Source organism: Pimephales promelas, chromosome 17 (genome assembly GCF_988280905.1).
Source record: "Pimephales promelas chromosome 17, fPimPro1.hap1.1, whole genome shotgun sequence".
In the NCBI taxonomy this organism is placed as follows: domain Eukaryota; kingdom Metazoa; phylum Chordata; class Actinopteri; order Cypriniformes; family Leuciscidae; genus Pimephales; species Pimephales promelas.
In genome coordinates, this window is record NC_142785.1 from 14,888,844 (window position 1) to 14,911,078 (window position 22,235).

Below are 22,235 nucleotides of genomic sequence, written 5' to 3' on the forward strand. Positions count from 1 at the left end.
GCAGTATGGCATGAGAACCACATATATGTGGAAATGATATAGACCGGTTGATTACACTTGAATGTTTAACTTTTACTTCTAAAATGTTTGTTACATGAGTTTAAATGTTGACAATATTACTACTTGACGTTTAAACAGTGTAAAATATGCTGTGCTGTAACTAGGCTACTCGACAATAAAGCCCAATGTCATCTATACCGGTGGTGGTATGGAATATTTTACAAAGGTTTAGAGAAAACAAAACAGTTTATGTTACACAAACAAAAACAGTTAATATTACTCATAAATATTGCTTTTTTATATGTTTCCTCCCAATTATTTCTGCTCAATTTTATTTGTTAATGTAGCCTACCATTTTTTTTACTTACATTTACTCAGTTCATACAGTGTATGCAATTGATTTCATTGCTTTAAAATGTAATCAATATTTTTAGTTTTTAGAATGATAAACACATCACTGCCTCTAAAGTGTCTACGCACACACACCAATGAATAAGAATACACTTTCATTCTGTCATTTTCAAATTCTCACTTTCATCCCTCAGAACATCTCTCTTTCTGAATATTTTATAAATGTATCTTTCTGCGATTGTCGTCTTTCAGCCTAACCTGAGCTCCTCAGGGGAAGGACATGCTTTAAAAATGGATGGATATAGTGCCACGGTCCATCTGCACGATACGAAAAACATAACTGCTGTCCACACAATAACAAGCAAATTAATCGGTTAAGTTCCTAACCCTGTAAAGGAGACACTAAACTGCATTAGAATCATTATTATTATTATTTTTACTTATTTTTATCAACTCTTTTCAAAATATGTTCAATTACAATGTGGATTGGAGGGACTTTGTCATTTGCATACCTCTGAAGTAATGTCATCCTTTTAAATCAGAAGTAATTTACCTTCACTCATGCAGTAAAAGACTCATTTAACCTCCCTAGTGTGATAGAGTAGGCAGGTAGAAGACAGATGACTGCATTGAATGCCAAAGTAGACACTCAAAAAACAGCCTATTTACAGTATTAACAAACAGTTTTGTAATCGAGGTTCTAATAGATGTTGAATGTTGTAAAGGTAATAGGAAGATATCTTTTTTTGTTAGATTTGTTTTAAAATAACAATGACACTTTAATGTCATAAGGGTCCTGTACACCCAGAAAAGTGGGCTGTACCATCTGGGTATATCTCACTAGGTAGGAGAGATAGATGAGAATTACTGTGAAAAAGCGTTGGAATAGGTGTGTAGGCTACTGACAAAAACAACGGCAATAGAGTTACGCTTGTTCACCACAACTGAGTTACTTTCGACCAAGAATTATATACATCGGGAACTTGAATAGAAATACATCATGGACCTTAATCATGGCTTTGTCATCTGGACTCTTATAGTTAGTACGTGTGAAGGGGTAAGTTCTTTGTTATCTTTTTTCAAAACTATATTCAAAAGATCAATATTTCTGTGAAGTTATTATGTGTGCATCCACTTATGGCTTCCAGGTGAAGACCATTCATCCTGAATGTTCTATAGTATTGCATCTGCAAAAGAATGAAGCTGAATGTCAGCTCAAAATCAGTTTAGCGCAGTCTTTGTTAAACTTCAACGCTACTGATACAGGTGAGCTATGTCTAAGCACTAATACTCAAAACATTTCATCAAGATGTCGACTCACACTTTTGATCCTTTGATTTAATGATGTTATTTGCGAAAATTTATATCCTCAGGCTTAGCTATACAGCACACCAAATACTACCTGTTTTTAATTCATAATTCCGTGGGCTTATGGCATTTATGTCAACAGGAGAGTTTAGAGTTTAGATTTAAGTACATGTAAATACAAATGATAGATGTAAATACAATTTTTTGGAAAAAAATCTAGATGTATGTTGATTTCTTTCTTTTAAAGAATTTTTCTTTTTCTTAATTTTACTTATTTAAATGTTTTTTTTTTCTATATTCTCTTGTATTATTAAAAAATTCTTTGGCGAATTAAGCTGATTTTGATCAATTGCAAATATGGGACTGACTAAGAATAAAGCATTTAACAGATTACTTAATTTTCTTCTTTCAATTCCCTTTTATAAAAGATTGAAATTCAACCTGTATTGTTAAAGCACCATAAAAGCAGATGTTTTTTGAAGCCATATAACAACAGCTTTGCATGAAAAACAGAAAAAAAATCAAGTCATTAATCACAGACAATCTTTGCTATCTTAAAGAGATACTCCAATTTTTTTTTTTTTTGGAAATAGGCTCATTTTACAACTTCCCCAGAGTTAAACAGTTGGGTTTTACCGTTTTTGAATCCATTCAGCCGATTTTCTGATATTTAGAAGAATATCAGTAACCAGACAGTTTCTGGTCTCATTGACTTCCATAGTATACAGTATATATTTTTTTTCCTACTAGGAAGTCAATGAGACCAGAAACTGTCTGGTTACTGATATTCTTATAAATATCAGAAAATCGGCTGAATACATTCAAAAACGGTAAAACTCAACTGTTTAACTCTGGGGGAGTGGTCAAATGAGCCTATTTCCAAAAAAAGTGGAGTATCCCTTTAATGCCGTAGTACATTGCTTTTCATGGGTTTTTTTTATGCAACCTCTTTACAGAACTATAAGATGCATTACTATCAGACATCATAAATAATTCATTAACAGTTAAAGGAGTTCACAGGAAAACATACTTGTTATGATGATGAGAATCAGTTTAATGTAGCTGATAATTTTACTTACAAGAAGACTTCTGTAATCTTTGATTGTGCCACTGTGGATGTCTTCAGGTTGTCTGGTTGAGTGGGATGGAGTGAACTGCTGGCCTGCAGTTAGTGTAGGAGAGATAGTCTCAGTGTCTTGTCCACCTCCTCTCCTGAACTCGCATGGTAAAGTTCTCTCTCCTAAGGAAAATTTCAACACATTAATTGTACTATTTCTATGAATGTGGCCATAAAATCCAATGCTGTGACGTACAGTAAATGTAAAAGTCTTTATGATTGACTTCTTTAGAGCTGATCACCCGCACATGCACTACTGAGGGATGGAGTAAGCTGAGTGTGCCTTATTACAGCGCCTGCTTTCAGGACAACAGCACAGAGCAGGAAGACACTGGACACAGAGTAAAAACCTTGAAGAAATCGTATTTGATTTTAAATGAACATGACCAAATGCTATTGAATATTGCACTTCTGGGTGGGTTCTAGAATCCTGTCTAATGTTGCTGTACTGTGGAAAGTAAAGTGTGTGTGTGTGTGTGTGTTTTTGACCACCAGCATCACCAAACATAAAAATTATCTGTTTTTTGAATGTTTTTAAATCTGAATGCTTCCCCTTCCCCCAATAGCTTTTTTAAAAAAGTTTAGGTGTTAGAAATGGCACTTGGTTTGATATTTTATTGGATACAATGTCGTCCATACATATTTAAGTGTTCGAATACATTTTTTTTTTTACTTTTTTTTTATGCTTTGTATGTGGCACCTGTGGCTACATGTTCAATATTCATTGTTTGCATTAAAGGGTTAGTTTACCCAAAAATGAATTCTGTCAGTATTTACTCACCCTCATGTTGTTCCAAACCTCTATGTGTTTATTTGTTCTGCTGAACACAAAGGAAGATATTTGGAAGAATGTTTTAATCAAACAGATCTCATTCCCCAAATAAACACATAGAGGTTTGGAACAACATGAGGGTGAGGAAATACTGACAGAATTTTAATTTTTGGGTGAACAAACCTAACCCTTTAAGTAATCAATATGAGCATAGATGTGCACAATAAAGGCTAGATGTCTTATGGCAGAGTATTATCGTTATCACCGGCGGCCATCTTGTCACAGGCAAGCTGATGTAAGATAAGTGATCGGCACGAACACAAATACTCTTATCTCGTTGAAATCTTGACGGATTTACAAACGGTTTGGTTTCTCACAAACGTTATTAACCTGGCGCTAATTCTGGATGATTATTTATTCATACACTTATTATTCATAAGTATGCAGTGTCATAACTGCATCTCTGACATTTATAACAAGCCACACTGTTTGAAAATCGGTAGAAAATTGAGCAAGTTATGGTTATTTAAATAGTACATGCACCATTAAACCAATATGTTGTGAGCGAGCTGCCTGTGACAAGATGGCCGCCAGGTGCAGACGTCGACCTCCATTGGCCAACAGCGTGGACGAGATATCTAGCCTTTATTGAGGATATCTATGAATATGAGCTCAGTATTAAGAATTAAACTGTTCAGCTCACTGTGCAAATCATGGTGCGGATAAGGAAGGTTTAATTACTGCCTTAAACAATTATGTTACATGAATTTAAATATAGCACACACAAAAAAATGACACCGTCACATCACCTTTAAAGAAAAAGTTAGTTTTATTAACTTTAGATTAGATCAAATGGATTCTCCAAGATGAATCAAGTGGTATCTAAACTTGATATTTTCCATTTTACTGTGAAAGCGAGAGTACTTTGCCATGGTGAAGTTGATATACACCGTTGGATACGGCGTCTCCATTGGTTCCCTTTTTATTGCAGTCTTCATCTTCTGCATCTTTAGGTAATTATACATTCACTTGCTTCAGTGCCTTTACTCTTCACTGTTCTGCTATATGCTGGAATTCAATTCTGGTGAAGTTTTTATACAGTATATTTGTTTCAAGGAATGCTGATCTCACTTAATAGTGTCGCATTTTCATTAATCTAACAGAAAGCTTCTGTGTACACGGACCTACATCCACCTCAACCTCTTCTCCACATTCATCCTGAGGGCTTTGGCTGTGTTTGTAAAAGATGCTGTGTTATTCGCTGACGAGACAATCAATCACTGCACAGTCTCCACTGTACATTACACCGACCAAATGACGGATAAGATCAATGCAAAAGAAATGCCATAGCATAAATCAGATCATTTGATCCTCTATAACTGAATGCTGTATTTCATCTGCCAGGTTTTGTGCAAGGCTGTGGTGACTTTCTTCCAGTACTGTGTGTTATCAAATTTCTACTGGCTGCTCGTTGAGGGACTTTATCTCCAGACACTGTTAGTTTTCACCTTCGCCAACAAGGGAACATTCTTCTGGTGGTATACTCTTATTGGCTGGGGTAAATCCACATTACTTTACAGGAAGCATCATTTACACACAAACCGCTGATTATAGTATAACTTATACTGAAGTGTTTGTTGATTCCTTTCTCTGTCTTACAGGGACTCCATCTGTCACAGTAATCATCTGGACATTCCTCAAGCAGAAATATGACAATTATGGGTGATAATGAGATTATTGTGGAGTACATTTGGATCTGCAGCTAACATTTATCTATGTCCTTAAGTGCATCATAAACGCCTGTGTTTATATGTGTTGGTAGGTGCTGGGATGACATGGACAGTGGCTACTGGTGGATCATCAAAATTCCCATTTTGCTTTCTGTATTTGTAAGTGTGTGCAAACAATGAAACACTCCCAGTTTAATATTCAGTAAATATTCAGTTTGACACTTAAGAGGTTAAAGAAAAATTTGATTTCTACCTGATATACTGTAATCTTATTTTTTTTTATTTTTTTTTTTGGGGGGGGGGGGGGGTTTAGCTATAAATGAACGTATTTGGGCTGATTCAGTGATATTGAACCAATTAATTTAGAGATGTTTTCCAATTTTCCAGTGTCTTAAAAATTACACTTGAACATCATACTTCTTAGACTTATTGACTATAAATCAAAATAATAAAAATGTTTGTACTTTTAAACTTTTCAGGTGAACTTTGTAGTGTTTGTTAATATAAGCAGGATGATATTTGTGAAGACAAAAACCCCAGAATCAAATGGAGGAGACCGGCGGCTTTACAGGTGAGATTTATTAAGTAATTCATATAGATTTCACATAGAGCATGTATGGCTGAATCCGAAATCGCCCGAAATACACCCTTTTGCAGTGATGTCCAAAACCATAGTGAACGTTACCAAGCGTACTCATTCAATACCACACCGCAATAACTAGTGTACAGACGATGACACTGTAAGAGTGAGTAAATTTGGTGAGTAAAACTTTCAAAGCAATTTCGGATTTAGCCTATGGCTATGATTACACAACAACAATGTACAGATGATACCATTGTCAAACAATCACTTTTTACACGGACCCATGAAAACAACTAAAAATGCTGTATTTTACTGCCAGGCCAGTAGTTGGAGATGTAATTTTAAAGAAACACTATGCGCTGATAGACTGAACACGTGATACGCATGCGCATGACGTCACTCTTTTCACTACTTGCAAGATAATAGCGGTAGAGTTTAAAAAAAAAAAAATTAAAACCAGTTTTCAAAGTTTTTAAATTTCAGCTGCTTGTGGATCTAGTATAAAAGTAATAAAATGATAAAAGTTTAGTTTTTTTAATTGAAAATGGTGTAGTGGCCCCTCTTACTGTTTTACAGGCAATGTTACAGATACATCACATTATATATATTAAAGGAGTAGTTCACTTTTAAAAAAACTTTTGCTGATAATTTACTCACCCCCATGTAATCCAAGATATCCATGTCATTCTTTCTTCAGTCGAAAAGAAATAAAGGTTTTTGATGAAAACATTCCAGGATTTTTCTCCATTTAATGCACTTTACTGGGCACCAAACGGTTCAAGGTCCAAAAGACAGTTTCAGTACAAACTGCAAACTGTTCAAAGGTCTTTAAACGATTCCAGACGACGAATAAGGGTCTTATCAAGCGAAACGATCGCTCATTTAAAAAACAAAAAACAAAGTTTAAGTTTTATAAGCTCAAATGGTCGCCTTGCTCTGTGATGCGCGTTCGTGACTCTCCTGTTCGAACTGGTTTATCAAAATAAACTAATCTTTTTTCGTGATATTTGGTTGATTCAACGAACAAAATGAAAGAATTGACTCGGAAAAAGATTTGTTCATTTTGATGAATGAGTTCGAACAGGACAGTCATGAACATGCATCACAGAACAGACCATTTGAGCAAGGCGACCATTTGAGTTTGCACTGAAACTGTCTTTTGGACCTTGAACCGTTTGGTTACCATAAAGTCCATTATGTGGAGAAAAATCCTGGAATGTTTTCATCAAAAAACTTAATTTCTTTTCGACTGAAGAAAGAAAGACATGGACGTCTTGGATGACATGGGGGTGAGTAAATTATCAGCAAAAGTTTTGTTTTAAAAGTGAACTACTCCTTTAAGGAGCCTTGATGAGTATCTACCATTCACTTTTTTTTTAAACTGCAATGTGTGTTCACTGTGTTCTGTAGGCGACTGGCTAAGTCAACTCTTCTGCTCATCCCTCTTTTTGGAGTGCATTACACCGTATTTGCTCTTTTTCCCGAGCATGTGGGTCTAGAGGCGAGACTCTTCTTTGAACTTGTGCTAGGTTCCTTCCAGGTACTGTTCAGGCACTTATGGCTTAATGCAATCTACAGTGTAGCCCAGGAATGTCAACTACATATACAGCCATCTTTAAAAAATAAGCTGTCAAAATTTGTTGTTATTATCTCTCATTTGAGAGGTGGTGAAGAGGCTAAGAGATACTTCTATGGAGCTTGTTCATTAGTGAAACTGTGCCCTCTACAGTAAATACACTTGAAATAGCTGCAAGCAGAAACATAGTAGTCAAGTATACATTCCATAAAGAGTCAATAAAACAAACTTGTCATGAATAATAACCTCTCAATAAAGTCATGACTCATAATACTAATTTTGCCTTATCTTTTAAGGGTTTCATTGTGGCATTGTTATACTGCTTCATGAACACTGAGGTAAGATCTAATTTATGTTTAATAACAAAAGAATATATATAGAAATATTTCTGACCTCTTGTAATAAACTAACTACTGGATTTCATAGGTCCAGAATGAAATAAGAAAAGAGATTGAGAAATACAAGTCTTGAACTGACAACAAGTCTCCAAATGGCAACGCAAGAATTTACTGCATAAATAGTATTTACTTTATAACAAACGCACTTCAGCTTACTCCGTCATATTATGTTGTTATACCACTGTCATGATAACTACATAAATGTTTTCACACATCACATATAGTTGTTTTTTTTTATTTTACGGTCATGTAAAAGTGAATTTATATACACTATATGGACAAAAATATCAGGACACCTAACCATTACAACAACAGCGACTGTAATGACATCATCCCATTCTAAATACATAGATATTCATATGGAGTTGGTCCCTCTTTGCCGCTGTAACAGCTTCCACTGTTCTTGGAAGGCTTTCCACGGGATTTTGGAGTGTTTCTGTGGGATTTTCTGCCTATAGTTGAGCGTTTGTGAGGTCAGGCACGAAGGTTAGATGAGAAAGCCAGGTTCGCAATCTTCATTCCAGTTCATCCCAAAGCTGTTTGATGGGGTTTAGGTCATCACTCTGAGTGGGCCAGTCAAGTTCTTCCACACCAAACTCATCCAACCATGTCCTGAAGGACCTTGATTTGTGCACTGTGGCAGTCATGCTGGAAAAAAAGGCTTTCCCAAAACTGTTACCACAAATTTGGGAGCATAGCATTGTCCAAAATGTCTTCGGGCTGAAGCATTAAGTTTTCCATTCACTGGAAGTAAGGGGCCTAGACCAATCGCTGTAAAACGACCCCATGCCAGTATCCCCCCACCAATCTTTACAGTTGGCACAATGCAGTTAGGCAGGTAACGGTCTCCTGGCATGCCCAAAACCCAGACTCACCCATCAGACTCCCAAACAGAGAAGTGTGATGTTCCTCTCCACAGAACATTTCCACTGCTCCAGAGTCCAGTGGTGGCGTGCTTTACAGTACACACCCCATCTGATGCTTGGGATTGTACTTGTTGATGTGAGGCTTACATGCAGCATGCTCTGCCAAGGAAATCCATTCCATGATGCTAGAAGTTTGGAAGTCTTCAACTATGTAATCAGCAGAGCATTGGCGACCTTTATGCTTTACACTCTGTGAATTTATCTGGGCTTCCACTTCATGGCTGAGTTGCTGCTGTTCCTAAATGCTTCCACTTTCCAGTAATACCACAGTTTACCGTAGAATATAGCAGGCTTGTTGCAGACGTGGCATCCCATCACAGTACCACGCTTTAATATACTGAGCTCTTCAGAACAACCCATTTTTTCACAAATATTTGTAAATGCAGACTGCATGCCTAGGTGCTTGCTTTTATACACCTTTGATAATGGGTCTCATTGAAACAACAGGGCCCGAATTCATAAAGAATATTAATGCAAAGAGAAGCTCCTAGTGACAAAATTCTAAGAAAATTCAGAAATGTGGGCATTTACTCCTAAAATTAGTTAAAAAAATCCTAGTTAAGAAAAAAGGGTCCCACTTTATATTAAGTGGCTTTAAGTACAATGTACTTACATTGAAAAATAAGTACAACATATTATTGTGGTCCTGTTGTATTGTAAAACACTTTTGCTGCTATTGAGGTATGATACAAGTAAGGTTAGTGACAGGTGTGGGGGTATGGGTCGGTTTGAGGGTAGGTTAAGGTGTGAGGGAAGGGTCAACTGTGTAATTACAAATGTAATTTCATAAATTAATTACAGCTGTAATTACATGCTGTTATTTTTAAAATATAATGTAAAAACATGTAGTCCATTAGTCCATTGTATCAAATTATTAATTTCAATGTAAGTAGCCTACATTAAACCCATGCACTTAATATAAAGTGGGACCGAAAAAAGTAATTCAGAAAACATCTTAACCCTTAAAAGAGGTCTTTTAAGTACTACAAAATTGTTAGGAGTACAGATGAGGACTGTTTTGTCAAAAATATTGAATTATCAACTAAGATGTTATTATAGTGTTTGGTGCAATGTATATTCAAACTAATGAATCCTTAACTTTGAAAGCAGTATGATAACTTTATGCCTTTTACAAAGATAGATTTGATTCAAAATACAACATATCTCTTAAATTACTCTTGAAATATTGAATAATTGTTATTGCCTTATAAGACTTCTTATTAAATTATTTATTATTGTGTTTCCGTATAGTGAAAAATTTGGGGAGAGGAAACTATTCCAAAACATTCTGAAAATACAATATGAGAATTAACTGCACAATTACCTTGGATATTCTACAATTTGCATACAAACAAAATTTGTTGGGGAAAAAATAAATTCACAATGTTTCCAACTCAGACCAATTCTGTAGAATGGCCCATATATTTATTAACATATTTATTGTTGTCAAACATAGCTTATGTGATGAAATACACCTGTTTTAACTCTAATAGGACACCTGTGAACTGGAGGAGAACTTTGATTACCTAAATCACTTGCAAAAACTTGGTTGATTAAAAGCAAAAATGGCTGCAATTTAGTTTTAAAAAGTTAGGTGTGAAAAAGAAAAGACACTTGGTTTATATTTTGCAACTTGGTTTCATATTTTATCTGATGCAATGGCACTCACACAAATTTAAGAGTGGCTTGCTTGTGTCCAATTGTGTGACCGCTGTAGGCTATTTGTTTCCATATTTGTCTAATGTATGGCAAAGTGTTTTGGCATGTTGAAAATTGTAATATCTTATTTGGTTTATGCTTTACTATTTTTAATCATGTGTTAATATTAAAATAGAATTTATTAAAATAAAGCTTCATTTTTTGCATGTTTTTTTTTTGTGACACCAGAGGATGGCGCTACATGTTCAATATTCAGTGTGATGTATTACGTCATCAATATCAGTTTTCAAACTTGAACTCCTTTTAGACAGTATTTACAGTAACATGACATGAATAGTGTATTAGACATTCAGTATTAAACGGTGTGCAAATAGTGATGTGAATTGGTTGAAAAAAAAAATGTTATTAGCATGTAGGCCTAGGCTAGCCAACAATTCTTCATTCATCCCTTCCAAGAAGCATCTGCAACATTAGCAGTAGGGAGTGATCAACTATATTACATTTCTGTTCAGCTGCATGATCTTTAAACAGTCGGTGTGTGCGTGAGAGAAAGTGAGAGTGTGACAGAGTGTGCGTGTGTTTTTGCCTATATCTATTTAGCCTATATCTATCTATCTTATATATATATATATGAAGAGTTCAGATGCAAAAGCCTCTAAGTGCCATTTGAAATTTTGTTCTAGAATGACCATTTTTATCAAGCTTGTGTATTTAAGTTCAGTAATTTCACTTAAATGACAATTAATAGGTAGGCCTAATCATTGCCATTTAAGTGAAATTACTGAACTTAAATATACAAGCTTGATAAAAAATATAATTTTAGAAGAAAATTTCAAATGGCACTTAGAGGCTTTTGCATCTGAACTCTTCATATATATATATATATATATATATATATATATATATATATATGAAATAGATATAGGCTAAAACGCACACTCAGTCTCTCTCAGTCACTTTCTCTCACGCACATATAAACATACATACATACATAGATACATGTAGGCTATGTGTGCGTGCTTTGTTTGAACTTTTTCAGAACTAACACTTACTTTACCCTATTTATTTATACCCATATTAATCATGACAAATTTAGCATTTAAAAAATAAAAAAAGCAACGGGGTAACAATGTACTAATTCAATTATTCGTTGAAAATCAATAATAATTTAGGCCTAAATTAAATCTTAATCGATTACTCTCGGAAAGATTTTTCTTCGCGCCTTTTTGATCCCATTGTTGGAACGTGTGCGAACTCTTTCGCATTCGATTATTGAAATATTTGTGCAAGACTGATGAATGCACTTTTTATAAGCTGTGTTATACTTTTCCTAAAGGTTCTTTTCGTTAGATTAATTTTACAAAGAAGCTAAACAAGCGGTTAATATCCAGGCCTATTCCTTTATAATACAACCAAAACCGTTAAATACCCCCGTGGGAGAGGGCGAATCATTCTCTATAGACTATAGGCAATACATTGTTTTATTGTAAAAACAACCCATTAAAGCCTCTACTCCAGAAAGATAAAGTAGAAAGCATATTTCAAACCCCGTATATGTAAGAGTTTTCCAGTGATGATCCTGTATACCTGCGGCTCAATCTCAGGTTTCATTCAAGACGTTTATGCGTCAGCAACAGCTGTCCTGGAGCTCGCGCTGGCCTCGGGTAAGAGAGACGAGACTTCAGCTGGAAGGAAGACCAAAGACCGAAGGGTTTGTGGAAATATTTACCTCACTGTGAAAGGTAAAGCTTGTGGTCAAGCGCACTGCATGATGTATTGGTCAGTCGGTTGAGGGCAAGGCTGTGTCTCTATCTGGGAAGATGCAGTATTCGTTTTGGACCCCAAAAGTTTTGATATTAGTGTTGTTTTAATATGCTGTTGACCATGACTTGACAGTATCTCGCTTATTAAGAAGCTTGATATGATAGAATATTGAGTAGTTGGGATTTAAAATTGTCAAGACATAGATATAGGCTAACCTACTGTAAATGTGTCCAATAGTTTAGTATCTAGAAAATAGATAAGTGGAATTTTAAATAATGAAAATGGGAATTTGGGAAAGATTTTAAAATATTTCTCTCTGAAATAGGCTTGATTTTGATAGGTCAATTGTGGCATTCTGCTGGCAGATATTTTTGTACAATGACCACTACATTTTAATTGATCATTGTCCCCGACTAACTATTTTCTACGTAGCTGTGCTAGTTTCATGTCTCGAAATCATGCTGCGGTCTTTCTTTTCAAATAATAAAATAATTTTAAAATGAATACTGAAACTCAATTAAATATTCATGTTTTTATTCATTTATTTATTTTGTAAGCAGGTGTGTAGTATTTATATTATCATTTTTGCACGTAACACTTTAGTTTAGGGTCCAATTCTCCGTATAGTTGTTTATTAGCATGTAAATTACTGAGATATTGGCTGTTTATTAGTACTTATAAAGCACATATTATAAACCACATATTACTTGCCTTATTCTGCATGACCATATTCTACATCCCTAATCAAACCTAAACTTATAACAACTACCTTACTGACTATTAATTAGCAGTTATTATGAGTTTATGGAAGCAGAGGTAATAGTTCATGGTTGGTTAATAGTGAGAATTGGACCCTAATCTAAAGTGTGACCAATTTACATTATCCTTTTACATATTCACAAAGTTTTTTCTCTTACTCTCATGTTTATTTGCTCTCCACCATATTCCTATAAATATGTGAAAACTAGACAAGTTTTTTTGCTAGGCTAATGTAGCAGGCCTATTGTTCCAGCAGATGCTGACTGTGTAGCCGTACTCTTTTTCCCATCCAACAGAGTATGGAGTCAGAGTTAAATATAGCCTGGGTCTTAATTTCAGGGCTCGGCTGATGATGCTCGTAGTACTCAGTTGTACCCCACCATTCCTCCAATGTTAATCCATGTTGCCCCGATCAGAGGTGTAGGATGTTGGAGACTCTGGACTGTTGGTCCCGAGACGCTCGTAAGAAGCACTCAGATCGGATTTTACTTAACCCCCCACCCCCCCTTCAGATTTATGTACTTGCCTTTCACAGAGGTACCTGTAGGAAGTAGTCTCATTTCACAGAGGTGCCAGCTAACTAAAGGTTGTTTAATACTGCATATTGCTTGTGATTGAAATAAAAGGATGTTTGTTTTTAGTTTTATTGCTGAGGGCAAATTGAGACCTCAGGTTGGACCTTGTAAGTTTAGCCCTGCGGTGGACAGGTTGTGGTTTCTTAGAGCTAAATGGTGACAACACCATGTATATGATACTGTCATGGATATATGGATGGAGCATCTGTTTGTCATCATTCAGTGACATACTAATTATTTGGTGTAGATTCTGTTGAATTAGATTCTGTTGTGTTGTGTAGTATGTGTGTATGTGTGTCTATGAGCGAGTATGGGAATCACATGTCCTTGGACGCAAAAGGTGTTGGTTTTAGGTTTCTTTCACTGGTGAAACCATGTGATCTTCTGGCAATCCCACTACCAGCACTATCCTAATGTGTGCAAAAGGGGACTCAGTGCCCCGTTTCAGCCACCACACATTTTCGAGCATCCGGAGTTTGTAGTCCTGTGACTTTTAATATCTTTGAGATGTTATATCATTATGACATATGTGACGATCAAGGGTGTTTTTAGCTTTTCATCAGTACTGAGGCACAAACCTCCACTTAAAAATTGTCTCTTTTTTTTTTTTGGATACTGTTACAGATATATTTATATAAATTGGCTTTGCTGTACAGAGCCAAGCTGCTTCCTTCTACTCAAATGATCAGACATTTGCAAGTTTCATTTCCTACAATGAATTGTAGGTAAATATCTCATGCAGTGCTCTCTTTGTTTTTTTGTGTTATAAAGTATCATGTTAATATTTTGGTGTGAAAAAAAATAAACAGATTTTAATGTGTAAGTGAACTCTCCAAATGAACCAAACTGAATTGCGAACATTAGATTCGGAAACATTTATTTCTGAATCTGGCATTATTAGTTCTAATTCTAAAAATACACTACATGATTGCTAAAATCTTATTAGGTAACATGATTCTAAAGGTTGCTTTTACCAAAGCCATCTATTTTCGCAAGTTGTGTTAAATTGTGTTGTAAGACGGAACTTGTTGGCTTTGACAAAACGCACCTCAGATGCTGTAATCTCCATTGTCAGACAAGGACTTATCAGTATTTACTGTAAAAAGGGTCTAACATTTTCGTATTTCATTGAACAAAAAAATGAACATTTCATTTTTTTGTTGTTGTTTCAAATAGAGATCACAATTTTCCCACAGTTCTGAACAGACAACTAAATAAAACATTACTGTAAATTACTAGAGGTAATGTAATCTGACAAAATATTAATAGTTTAAAAATGTTTAATTAATTAGAATGAATATAAAAAAATGGGTTGAATGTAATTATAAATACTTCACTTTCATGGATGAATCAGCATTTTTGAACGAATCTCTTGAATGAAGATTCAATGACAAAAAATTTTAACAGTCACTTGTCAGTATCTATACTGTAACGATTGAATCTATAATCTATACAATACTTTACAAATAAAGTATTAAATAACACAATAACATGTTGTTATTTGAAACACCATGTTTTAAAATGGGATTTGCTCTATTTTGATTGCATCAGTGTTTATATATGAAATGTCAACTTAGTTCAAGTTCTTCTGTGATGATTTGAATTATTGTACAGAAATATCAATACTGTGTGACTGTTTGTGAAGCTGTTTCATACCTATAGAGTACATAATAAATATATATTTCTCAACAGCAGTGCAAACCCAGATCTGAATGTTCTGGTGTGATTTTGTCAAAGATTTAATAGACACAGGTGAATCATTTTGATTTAGGAATAAGATTGCGATTTTTTTATAACAATTAATCTTTGTAGCTCTGTATTGGCGGAGATACTCATTTTTTGACACCAACAGCCTCTCCGGTTTGGCCTTCCGTCCACACTGAGTCAATGAAAGTCAATGAAAACATAGCTTTTGGAATATGCTCTCCTAAGCCGATAAATTTGAAAACGCCATTTTCGAGTTATAGTGTGGACTGTGAAGCCGGAGGTTTTTGAAGAAAATGTACTCACATTTGCTGTCCTGTGGTAATGCAGGAGAGCAGTTGCGTTTTAGACCATACATATGGTGACTGAATGTGACTTGAACGCATCAGTGATGGTTAGATATTTTGCTAAATAAAATTATCCTGTTAGAAGAATTGCGCGATAACTTTATTATTTATTTTTCCATCTTCTTGGTGAGCTTTTGTGAGGTTTCACACATCTGCATTAAGGTGAATTTAGAAGTTTCTCATCCACACTGAAACAACGGGAAACGCTTGAAAACGCTAGTGTGGACGGGGAGCGTTTTAAAATGAAAACGCCATTTTCAAATGTATCTGGATTAAATGTGGACCGTGGACGTAGCCTAAATTTTTTCTAGGTCTAACCTAGCACAATACAAACAACCTGTGACGTGACTGTATGTTGATTGGCTGAACGCATGCCTTACGAAACTATTTTAAAAAATCAGAGTAAAAACACAGTTTAAAATTACTCCATGAACATGGAAAACAGTGATAGGAAGCATTTCCCTTTTTGAGCGGTGCTGTTTTTTTCTCAGCCTCAATGAAATGTAGAACTGCAAGTTGTCAGTAGATTTCCCGAAACCCACTGTCGCAAAGTATCGTTCAACCACGTTGGTTTCGCACGTGGTGGAGTAATAATACTTTTAATGAAACTTTTTGAAATCCAATTAACGCTACATTTGTTTTTATATAAATTACAGACATGTCATCTGAGGACTATTTCTAATGTTCTCAGTTGTTTTGCTTTATTACCAGACTCAATATTTGGCTCGTTCTTACATAGTAGAGCACGTTCGCCAGTGTTGTGCAAGTTACTTCCAAACTGTAATACATTAGGTATTACTTGTTACTGTTATTTAAAAGTAATTCGTTACCTTACAATATTACTGTCTCAGAATTGTAATGCGTTACATTACTCATGTATTACTTTTGAGTTACTTAACTACAGAAGTAGAACTTAACTTTGGGGCTTCTAATGATATGCAATATGAAATCGCGATTGGCCGCACTCAGATCCACGAACCTACAGAATCGCGACACACCTCTTCCAACTCCCAGCATTATTCTCCTTACCGTCCATATCCAATGCTGCCTTATCTTTAAATTAGGCTATTAGTATTATTTGAAGTTAACATTATAAAATACGTAGAACTACACCACAAAACTAGTTGAGGATAAATTATTTAAAATTGGGGAAGTCCAGCATTATGGACATGACATTTGCAGTCAAAACTTGAAATAAAAATTCTCAGAAAATACATAATGTATTGAAACGTAGGCTATATAGGCTACTTCCTTAAAGGACTCCAGAAATTAGACAAATATCAGTCTATGTTTTATTTTTAATATTAGGGAAAAGACACACATTCATGCGTGACAAAAAAATAGGAGGCAAACTATATTTTTTTGTAATTCTGTTAATTACACTGCGCAAATCGGACGAGGAAGGGTTGGCTCTCCAGTCTCCATAGAACATAGAACAAGCCTCACTGTAATACAACTGTAATACAAGCCTCACTGAACATGTAACGAGTAAAATATTACTGAAAATTGATTAGTAATGCCTTACACTACTGTGTTATAGCAAAAAGTAATATGTTACTGTAATGTATTACTTTTGTAATGCGTTACTCCCAACACTGACGTTCGCACATGCGCACTCTTCAAACACGTTACTTCCAATCTTTTGACAAACTAAAAGACGTAAATTCCATTTGTATGTATTCTAAATAAAAGGCACCGGTTGTACTGAATCTCAGCTTGCTTATTTTGCTCAAGATAAGGATTTATTACCTCCAAATGTCATGCAATATAGAAACGAGGCCTCCAACCACAGGTCGAGAGCTGTCATTCAAACCACACAATTTGCGATGCTGTTTGCTAATGTTCGTTGGACCGATGGTTTCGGGAAACACCGACTCGTTGAACTATGTTCACTATAACTGAGTTCCTGTAACTACCCAGTGCAAAAGCCCTCTATACTGTAGTGTACCATAGTACAGTGTCAGTGTGCCAGTTCAAGGAATATTTCACCCAAAAATTAAAATTCTGTCAGTGGGGGGTGTCACACCCCCACTTGTTGGACTATGACTTTTGTTCTTTTGTGGAACACAAAAGGAAATGTTAAAGGGATAGTTCACTTTGAAATTAATTTTTGGTATGTTTTGACTTACCTCAACGGTATCCATGAAGTCTTATCAATTTTATTAGTATTTTCAATTTTGATATTTTTAGGTCAAAGCGTTCTTGTCTGTCAGTCATATAATGGAGGTCTATGGTCACCACCTCAAAGAGCATGCATATAGAAGTCCAAATCAAAATAAACATGATTTAATGACTCGTAAATGTAAGAACACATTGATGGCCTAAGACGCGAAACGAGCGGTTTGTGTGAGAAAACGAAAAGTATTTATATCGTTTTTACCTCTTGTAACCACAGCCACAAAACGCCCGCACCTTCAGATTACTTGGTCGTGACTGTGGTTAAAAGATATAAATACTGTTCGTTTTCTCGCACAAACAACTCGTTTCGTGTCTGTCTTAGGCCATCAAATTGTGCTTACATTTACGAGTTATTAAATCATGTTTAATTTGGACTTCTCTGTGCATGCTCTTTGAGGTGGTGACCATAGACCTCCATTATATGACTGACAGACAAGAACGGTATGACCTAAAAATACAAAAATACAAAAAAAGGGACAAGAAAAGTATTTCGGAAAAATCCAAGTAGGCAAACCTTGTTTGATTAATTCCCCTCTCCTCTGTATTATGTTGTTCAATATGTTCAAATTTAAACTCAAACTTGCTGTGTTTCAAAGGTGTGCAGGTGTAAATATGATTTGAGAGCTATAGAGGACGGAGGATTTTCAGCAATAACTTCAATGTCTGTTCGAAGATATTTAGTTGCAGAATACTTCAAATATTGTTCATCAATTATATGGACTATATGCTTTTTCAGCCCATTCTCACTCCCAAGGCGTCACTTAACTGATGCCTTGGGAAGCATTTGGACATGCTTCAATATCTGACGCTTTAGGCGCACTTTAGCGTCAGTTTGATGACGCCCTAGGATCGCGTGTACCCTACCCCCACCCCACACCTAAACCTAACCGCGTCCTCTAACTGACGCTTTCCTTGAGCGTCAGTTAGATGACGCCATAGGATCGCATCATGTAAGTGACGCTAAAGGGCGCCTAAAACGTCAAATATTGAAGCATGGTCAAAGGTGACGCCTTGGGGTGAGAATGCGTTGGCTTTTTTGTGTTGTTTGGCGCTTGACAGTCACTGTTCACTGTTGAGAAATTACCAGCTTAGACATTATGCAACATATCTTGTTAATGTTACGCTGTAGACAGAAGATTTCAGATGGCATGAGGGGGAGTAAATTATTTCTGTTGGGTTAACATGCTCGTATGTTTGACCTGCTGTGGCTTTCTGCTACATGTAGACCCTACCATTTTTCTTAAAATGTGTAAAGACATTTTTCATAGTTATTTTCATAAATATCCCTTGTCAACCAATGGTCATTTAACTTAAATCTGTTTATTATTGGGGGGGAAAATCATAGTAATCATTGTATTGAGGTCTAATGTCCAATTAAGCAAGATAAAAACCTTTAGAAGATGAATAATCCTCATATTTGGAATGAAATTAATGTGATTTACAAAGTGATTTCAGTTGATAGCAGTGGATTGGAGACATCTTTGCCAGTAAGGCTCCAGCATCCATTAAAGCTAGTGTGAGGCCTTACAGAGACCAGAAATCAAGGTTAAGTGGACACGGTGGTAAAGAAGACATAGGCCCAGAGCACGCCTCATGTCATCAGGGTATGGTAATAAAATACCATGTTTGTACTACAGATCATTTGTTTACAACTTACCACATCAGGCATAAGTGCAGGTGTCAAGAGGTCACAAATGGATATAGTCAAGCTAATCCTGGTCTCATTTAAATGAAATGTAGAGGTGTTTTGTTGAAATACCATTTGTGTCAGCATAGTTGTGTAGTTTTAATGCTATTTATGCTTTTCAATCGATTTTTATCCCTTTGGATGTCAGTCAGTGACACTATTTTATGAGCTCTTGCCTATGTGCAGTTACCCTGTAAGTTATTTGGACACTCTAATTTTTTTTTTAGATATTTTTGCAGTTGGTACAATTTTTTGCAGTTAAACAAATATTAGTTGTCTGTAGTCTTGAGTAATGTAAAATAAATGTGGATTTATACCAAATGGAGCCAAATGAATAATGCTAACTTTCTATTATATATATATTTTTTTTTTTGCCATTTAACAACATGACATTAACATACACCCTAAATCTATATCTAATCTATAAATTCTTCTAAAAAGTTTTTCTAAGAGTCTAAGAGTTTTTTATTTATTTATTTATTTATTTTTTAACAAAACTAATTTATGCATGTACGGTTTGGGTGATTCGAAGAAGAAGTGATTCGGTGTCAATTCGGGCCTGGTACAGATCTCTAAAAAGTTCACTCAGCTTTTTTATCTTCATATTGCTTTATAATTTACACCATAACACAATTATTTGATTTTTATTGTGTGTTTAATGCTACCTTTCTAAAAAAAAATACATGACAGATTTTTTCTAATCTATGCAATTATGTGTATATTGGTGGACATGCATGCTTTGCTTCCAAACATTGAGGATCAGTCATCTGAAAAAGCTTGGCAAGGTTCACTCAAATGAGGAGAATCTTTCACTATATTTCTGAGTGCATAACAGTATGCGATCTCTTTTTGCTTGTTGTTCTTGGGTGTAGGTACAGTAAGATGCAATACCAGCAACAAATATTAGCATGTCATCAGACTGCATTATTAACTTTTCTGTAATTGAGACTTCTGAGAATTGAGTCAGTGTCACTAGTCTTACTCTGTGTACTGGCTTCACAAAAATCTCCGTTGACAGCTACTGTTTTATGAGCAAGTTGCCGGACTGTTCAGTGGTATAGTTATTACTTGTTGAAGATCTGATCTGCTATAATGCAGTCAGGAAATATCTTCAATAAAGACTCTGCAAGAAGTATATTTTAAGGCTTGGGGAAAACTGGGCCCCTGGCCTGATAGAGACTTTTAAAAAGTGCAGGAGGGGGTGGCGCTCTGTCTTATCCGGTAGTGAAATAGGACAGGATTTCCAAACTTTTTCATTTCAGTACATTAGACAAGTATAATCTATCTCAAGTTCAAAATGAACTTGAGATGCATTAAAATGTTTTAATCGATCAAAATGTTTTAGTTGGTAGTATCAAACTTTTGATGTGACAGAAATCGAGTATTTAATAAATTGTATTAATTATTTTTAATTATTTAATAAAAAAATATTTTACAAATTATTTTATAGTACAACTGTAAACATTTTTACCTTTCAATTTCTCATTTTACTATGGAAGCTTGTTTCCGCCACTGAATATAAAAATAAAATAAATAATTGTGACTTTTTATCTCACAATTCTAACTTTTTTTTTCTCACAATTGCGAATTTATATCTCGCAATTCTGACTTTATTTCTCAGAATTGTGAGATAAAAAGTCTGAATTGTGTGATATAAAGTCGCATTTGTGAGTTATAAAGTCAGAAATTCGTGATATAAAGTTGCAATTGCAAGATATGAAGTCAGAATTGCGTGATGTGTTATAAAGTCAGAATTGTGAGATATAAAGTCGGAATTGCATAATAAAGTCAGAATTGCGAGATTCTGCATTTTTTTCTCACAATTGCGAGTTTACATCTCACAATTTTGACTTTATATTACGCAATTCCGACTTTATATCTCACAATTCTGACTTTATAACACATAATTGCGAGTTTATATGTCGAAATTCTGACATCATTTCTCAGAATTGTGAGATATAAACTCGCAATTGCGAGTTATCAGGCCAATTCTAAGGGGGAAAGAAGACTAACCCCCCCCCCACCCCCCACCACCCCCTCAAAATAGTTTAAATCTCACAATTCTGACTTTATAACACTCAATTGCAACTTTGTATCTAGCAATTCTGACTTTATAAATCGCAATTCTGACTTTATATCTTGCAATTCTGACTTTATATCACCCAATTCTGACTTTATATCTCGCAATTGCGACTTTATGTCACGCATTCTGACTCTATATATCGCAATTCTGACTTTATATCTCACAATTGCGACTTTATGTCACGCATTCTGACTTTATATATCGCAATTCTGACTTTATATCTCGCAATTTTGACTTTATTTCACGCAATTCTGACTTTATATCTCTCAATTCTGACTTTATAACTCGCAATTCTGACTTTATATCTTGCCATTCTGACTTTATATCACCCAATTCTGACTTTATATCTCGCAATTGCGACTTTATGTCACGCATTCTGACTTTATATATCGCAATTCTGACTTTATATCTCGCAATTTTGACTTTATTTCACGCAATTCTGACTTTATATCTCTCAATTCTGACTTTATAACTCGCAATTCTGACTTTATATCTTGCCATTCTGACTTTATATCACCCAATTCTTACTTTATATCTCGCAATTGCGACTTTATGTCACGCATTCTGACTCTATATATCGCAATTCTGACTTTATATCTCACAATTGCGACTTTATGTCACGCAATTCTGACTTTATTTCTCAGAATTGTGAGATAAAAAGTCTGAATTGTGTGATATAAAGTCGCATTTGTGAGTTATAAAGTCAGAAATTCGTGAT

General features: G+C 35.1%; 1 protein-coding gene across 1 annotated transcript; it reads left to right on the plus strand.

Annotated features, from left to right (window-relative positions):
- Positions 1 to 1,379: 1,379 nt before the first annotated feature.
- Positions 1,380 to 10,606, plus strand: ghrhr2 (growth hormone releasing hormone receptor 2). The gene is made up of 12 exons (XM_089121965.1): positions 1,380 to 1,617; positions 2,786 to 2,884; positions 3,009 to 3,118; positions 4,464 to 4,561; positions 4,712 to 4,844; positions 4,953 to 5,106; positions 5,210 to 5,270; positions 5,371 to 5,437; positions 5,758 to 5,849; positions 7,272 to 7,401; positions 7,734 to 7,775; positions 7,864 to 10,606. The coding sequence occupies exons 1-12, from the start codon at positions 1,473 to 1,475 to the stop codon at positions 7,906 to 7,908; spliced, it is 1,176 nt and encodes a 391-aa protein (XP_088978091.1). The 5' UTR covers positions 1,380 to 1,472; the 3' UTR covers positions 7,909 to 10,606.
- Positions 10,607 to 22,235: the final 11,629 nt, after the last annotated feature.